The following is a 6,354-nucleotide window of genomic DNA, read 5'->3' as shown; positions in this document are numbered from 1 at the left end:
TTCCTTGTTCATTTTTGGACTGATTTCCTACAAATAAAGAGAAACTTACATAAAAATCAATACAAAAAGGCTTTTGGACACACACTAAACTTAAGGAAAAAACATTAAAAATATCATGAAACCACGGTATATCAACACCCTCAATTTAAATTGGTTGTTTGTCCTCAAGCGGCGCACTATGACTCACTACAAAATCATTATACAATAGTATCCATATTTTAGCTTTTGCAATCATTTGGCTATCAATCCCGATCAGTCTCATCATATTTATGCATGTTATCACTATTAGGATTGAATTATGTGGAATCAGACCATGACACAGAATCACCACGCACTAACACCTATCCTCTTTCAGTTTATCACTGAGGTGCTAATATTTCTGGTATTGCAACTAGTGTCCTCACTTAAAAACAACATCCTTATTTTTCACACAATGATTTCAGTTTGAGTATAAGGATTACTTTTCAACAACTCACTCTCAGAAAAAATTCACAACTAGTTCATACATATTGCCATGAGCTTGCCCTTATTTTCACTGCTTTAAGTTAGCTATACAACTCTTAGGATCATGATAGGAGTTTCTTAGCTTGTAACATAGGCTCATGGACAGGTAGGGTATATTTAGGTATACTTTAGTGACTTTATTCCCTCCTTGACATATCGCCTAAACATACCACTCTTTATCATTTTATTTCGCACAACTTCTCATATTCTTTTACCTTGCTATTTTCCCATATTTCTTCTTTTGTGTGAGTGACTCATGGCTTTGCCATAATTCAAAGTACACAATACCCAAGGTTGGGTCAGACCATGAAAATGTTGTTTACTGAATTGGCCACCCCAAGCTTATGCTTTTGGCATAAGCTGAGGTGCACATGTCCAAGGAGAGACCAGGGGCAACACATTATTCCAAGAAAAGATCAGTTGGGGTGTAAAAAAAGGTCTAGTTTAAGCTCAAATCATTTGTATCAAAGAGGGATTAATTTCATTCATTTTTTTATTTATTTAGGCTAAAAATTGGCTATATTGAGCAAGGGCCTATGATCATTTCCTAATTGTCTATTATAGCTTACTTTTACGAGGTCAAACCAGGAAAATTCTAGCTCAGTACAAATAGTGGACTATTCAAATTTTCCTCACACTCACTTGATATCTCATTACTCTACCAGATTAACGGATACGTAGTTTGAATTTTAGACTAAGGGTAATGCAGTGGTGTATCTCTATGTCATTCTTAGAGCCACACATTTATCAATTACTATGCCTAGTCATGCATCATTTTAACTACATCAGGATATCATTTTTGTTTTAGACATCATGCTTCAGAGTTATACTATGTACACAAGATATAGATATCCATGCCAGTTCAACAATAAAAATAATCAGTCCCTTGGAGAAAAAGAACACAGGCAAGAAAACACCAAAAAAGGATCGTGAATTGGGATACTCAAACCTCACCTAGAACTCACTTTCAATTTACCCCACCCCCAACAAAAAGATATGCAATTGTCCCCAATGCATTAAAAACTGAATTACGAGAGTGGTAGGTGAAGCAAACCTGGTGAGCAACCCAACAATCAGCAAGCTGGTGGGTTTGGTTCCTCGGAACCCACTACCTCTGTAGTCTGGACACCCTGAATAGTGTCGTCATTAATAACAACACTATCAACAGCCACATCTCTGGAGCTAGATGCCCCAGAAGCTGATTCTACAGCCCTGATCCGACGCCCCTCCTCATCAGCAAGCGAGGCTCTCCTCGCAGTCTAAATCTCACGGAACTCCTTCTTCCATGTTGTAGACTCATCCTCCTCTCGACCCTTGCCCTTTTGGCATGATCTCGAGGGGGAGGTGGTGGAATCTCAGAAATAGAGAAGAAGGCAGCCATCATTGTGTCCTCTCATGGTCTGCAAAAGGGGCCTCAGACTCAGGCACCCTAGCCTCTAGGATCATATCAATATCCTCTCGCAGACTCTCAACCGCAGCCTGAGAGGTCGACACGTCTACCTGAGGGGCTGGCCAGGCTTGCACCCGCAACTCAAAAGCTTCCAAGCGCTGATGAACCTTAGCGATCTTCTGCTCTGTGTGCTGGACAATTTTACACTCTAAGCGCTCATCCGCCTCAGCAATAGACCTCTATATCCAAGGTTGGATGTGATGCAGAAGTGTGGCCATCTGAGCCTCTAGTTTCTGGACCCTAGCAAGCGGGACAAGAGCAGGGAAAAGGGATGAGCGAAAGGAGCTAGGGCCAGTGCTACTACCCGGGATAGTCTCGATCGGGGTAGTGTCAGTGGTTTCAGAAGCAGCCTGCATAGCCATTCGAGCATGTGCTATTATATCAGCCAGATTTTCACCTGGTGGACGCAACTCTGGACAGGGCCCTCTTTGTGGAGACAACTCATTGGCCTCATCCCTGAATAGGCCTATATCAAAGTGCCCAGCGGAGTCTTGAGTTGATCAATGTGCCAGATGGGCACACCTGCGGACCTGCGTAGGTAAAATATCATGCATGGAAAAGGGTAAGTAGTTGCGACCCTGAAAGCCCTCTCATTCATGACCGCCTGTAGAAGCCAAGCAAAATCCACCTCAAACCCGGCTATTATCGCCGCCATCAGAACTCCGTGATCCAATGTGACTATATTATCAGCAGCCGTGGGGGAAAGGCAGTGGCGGAAAATCAACATGATAACATAGCCAAGATTTGGCCATCCTTTACAATTTACCATGGGGGCATGTACTCGGGATCATGCTCATCATCAGATCCTATAACCAGTCGGGCTGACGGGGCGATGGTCTTTGAACGCCCACGTTCTTAAACTCGATTTTGTTTTGGTTCCATTAGAGATAGTACCTGTAAAGAATTAATATTAGTACTAGAAGGAGTAAACGAGACAAACAAAAATGACAGAAAATAAATAAAAGAGCAAAGCTATAACGACATTTCTGTAATAACTATAAAACATGACAGACCAGGTGACGGCTCATCGTGAGTACGACGGTCTGTCATGGCGTCCGTCATGTCTTACATAAACTATACATATGTGGAGACCCCTGAAGAAAAGTCTCTGACAGTTATGATGGATATGCAGGACGTACCATCGTAACAATGATGGTCCATTGTCGATTTCCGTCATAGGGAACTTAGAAAAAGAATGGAGACCTTTAGAAGAGGTGTCTCTGACAACCATGACGGTTGTGCAGGATGAACCGTCGTGTTAGTGATGATCCGTCGCATGTGTCGGTCAAAGGAAACTTAGAAAAAGTTGGAGATCCTTAGGACAAGGGTCTCTAACAACCATGACGGTTGTGCAGGACGGACCATCGTGGGAACGACGGTCCATCATATTTGTTTTTTGGTTGACACTTAGAGAAATTTGCTACCCTTCGAACAAGGATCTCTAACAACAATGACGGTTATGTAGGACGAGTCGTCGTGGGTATGATGGTCTGTCGCAGATGTATGTCAGAGGAAACTTAGAAAAAGTTGGAGACCCTTAGGACAAGGGTCTCTGACAACCATGACGGATGTGCAGGACGGACCGTCGTGGGAACGACGGTCTGTCTTATGTGTCCATTGGTGGGCACTTAGAGAAAATGAAGTGGAGTGTTGGAACGAACCTTATGACTGTCCGTCGTGGTAACGACGGTTCGTCATCGAGGTCTCGTTCTATCATTCAGTGATGTAACTGAGGATGCCACAATCATCACTTGTGACTCAAATAGAATACTTAGTGTTAACCTACATGTTTCTAACCCAAATACCTAGCAAACTAGCAATGCTAAATCACCTATTTATCGAGTGTTAACAAGGCAATTCGAGGATTCACAACCTAGGTCTGATAAAATTTGAGCAAAGAATGAACACCCACCAAAAAATAATAGGCTAATACTAATTAACACAAAAATGCAATGTAAATGTGTAGAGATAAGATACACATACTTGAGAAGAGGAGAAAAACAAGCAAGGAGGCACTTCCTTAGAAAGAACAGAACCACAGCAACACAATCCAACCAGTAGAAAGAAGATATCCAGAATTGGGGATTTGGGGAAGTGATCAGTTGAAAGAGAGGTAGGAAATTGGAAGTTTGAAAGGGAGGTATTGGGAGAAAAAGGGAAATAAATCGTTCAAATGAAGGGGCGGGGTTTTTTAAATGATAATAATTTTTAAAATACCCCAGTCGAGACGGGTCGGGTATGCTTGTTAATAACGCAACGAGTCCCCGACAATAAATAAAAGACATACCTGTCACGACGAATTCATGCGACATACCCGTCACGACGGATTTATGCGACGGTTCGTTGCGTGCTTAATATTCCATCGATGTATCCGTCAGTGACTGCTGCAGAGTGATTTTCTACAGAATTTCTTGGTGATGTGCCTGCAAATTGAAAACCCATTAGTAGAAAATGGTACCATTACTAGAAATAAAACTATACGTATTGGGTTGCCTCCCAGCAAGCGCTTGATTTAACGTCGCAGCACGACTGAAGATACTTGATTACACAGACTTCATCAAGATGGTATGACTCGATCACTTCATTTGCTGATTCAGCAAGCCCGAAATTGATTTTTATCCGTGATACATTCACCTTAAACCGCACACCCTCCTTGTTTTCCAACTCAACTGCTCCATGAGGGAATAGTTGGGTAACCAAATAAGGGCCAGTCCATTTGGACTTGAGCTTTCTCGGAAAAAAGAGCAACCTAGAATTGAATTAAAGCACCAAATTCCCAACCATATACTCTCGTTTTTCTATTTTTAGGTCATGGTACTTTTTCATCTTTTCTTTGTAGAGGGATGAGCTTTCATAAGATTTCAGGAGAAATTCGTCGAGTTCATTCAATACAGTTAATCGTTGTTCTGCAGCTTCGTTCAAATCCATTTTAAACTACTTCGTAGCCAACATGGTTGTATGCTCTATTTCAACCAGAAGATGACAAGAAAAATTGTGTTTTTCGGTCCATGCATTTAATTTACGGTAATCCATACACACCATCCATGCAGTAACCAATCTAATTGGAACAAGTTCATTTTTCTCATTAGGGACCACAGTCATTCCCCCTTTCTTAGGTACACACTTATGAGGGCATACCCAACTACTATCGGCGATCAGATAGATCACTACGGCATCTAACCATTTAATGATTTCCTTCTTCACAACCTCTTGCATAGGTGGATTTAAGCGTCTCTTGTGCTCAATACTTTGCTTTCGATCAGGCGTGATTTGGATTTATGAGAACAAATACCAGGAGGGATCCCAATAATGTTCGCCGGTAAAGTGTCACCATTTCCAAAGAATTCATACCTGAGATGATGTGGGAGAGCTTTTAGTGTTAGCTTTGGAGCCTCCTCTGTAGATTGTTTCGCGGGGGGTGACTCGCGACTCTTCATGTCTAACTCATATTTCCTCGGTTTGAAACGAACATTACCTCGATCAAGAGCCGCGACTAATGACACATAATCTTCAATGAAATCGTTATCAAAATTCATTATCACTGCCGCTAATGCTTCTACACCTAGACGTTCTTCTATTTGTGTCTTAGATGACTCACCAACTTCGTAGGATATAGCAGATATCGATTGGATCTCACCACTATGCCTCATTTACCTACAAATGTTGAAGGTCACTTTTTCATTGTTCAACCGAAATTTCATCAGGCCTTTTTTCTATATAAACTAAGTCTCTACCTGTAGCAAGGAATGGCCTCCATAGAATAATGGGCACTTCAAAATCGACATCACAATCAAGAATAACAAAAACTACCGGAAATATGAATGACTCCACTTTTACTCGCACATCGTGGAGTATTCCTATAGGCCTTTTTACTGTTTGATCGGACATCAATAGCCGCATCGCAGTGGGCTTTGGATCACCCAAACCTAACTTCTTGTAAATCGAGAGGGGCATGAGATTTATGCTTTCCCCCAGATCACATAGTGCTTTCGCAAAATGTAATAACCCGATTGTACAAGGAATAGTGAATGCACTTGGATCTTCTTTATTTTGTACCAGAGGTTTTGTACCAATAGCACTACAATGCTGCATTCTATCATTATCTTCAAAAGTGACTGATACAGATCATTTTTATAAACTTGGCATAATCGAGCATTTGTTTTAAAGCTTCTACAAAAGGGACATTAATAGAAAGCTATTTCAACATAGTTATAAAATGTCGATATTTACCATCCTCGGTCTTTTTCACTAATCTTTGAGGAATTGGGGGGGGAGGGGGGGTTCTAGGCATGTGAATTACCTTTTTGGCACTTCAGCATCTTTTCCAGTGTTATCTTCTACTTCACCACTAACCTATACCACTTTATCATTATCTTTTGTCACCTTTTCCTCCTTAGACG

General features: G+C 41.4%; 1 protein-coding gene across 1 annotated transcript; it reads right to left on the bottom strand.

Moving 5' to 3' along the window:
* Positions 1–4,328: 4,328 nt before the first annotated feature.
* On the bottom strand, positions 4,329–4,882 carry LOC138349249 (uncharacterized). Its single transcript, XM_069299565.1, has 3 exons — positions 4,773–4,882; positions 4,494–4,703; positions 4,329–4,377 (listed from the first exon to the last, which is right to left on the bottom strand). Exons 1-3 carry the CDS (start codon positions 4,880–4,882, stop codon positions 4,329–4,331), a joined length of 369 nt encoding a protein of 122 aa, XP_069155666.1.
* Positions 4,883–6,354: the final 1,472 nt, after the last annotated feature.

Source organism: Solanum lycopersicum, chromosome 6, assembly GCF_036512215.1.
Source record: "Solanum lycopersicum chromosome 6, SLM_r2.1".
In the NCBI taxonomy this organism is placed as follows: Eukaryota; Viridiplantae; Streptophyta; class Magnoliopsida; order Solanales; family Solanaceae; genus Solanum; species Solanum lycopersicum.
Note: the sequence above shows the minus strand (reverse complement) of the source record. Positions and strands in the feature narration are given on the sequence as shown.

Bases quoted from the DNA above. Each gene is read 5' to 3' on its own strand.
- LOC138349249 (XM_069299565.1), bottom strand. From the start codon at position 4,882: ATGGATTTGAACGAAGCTGCAGAACAACGATTAACTGTATTGAATGAA. The intron at 4,704-4,772 runs GTACCATGACCT...ATTCAATTCTAG, and splicing joins TACAAAGAAAAGATGAAAAA to GTTGCTCTTTTTTCCGAGAA. The intron at 4,378-4,493 runs GTATCTTCAGTC...TTCAATTTGCAG, and splicing joins GATGAAGTCTGTGTAATCAA to GCACATCACCAAGAAATTCT.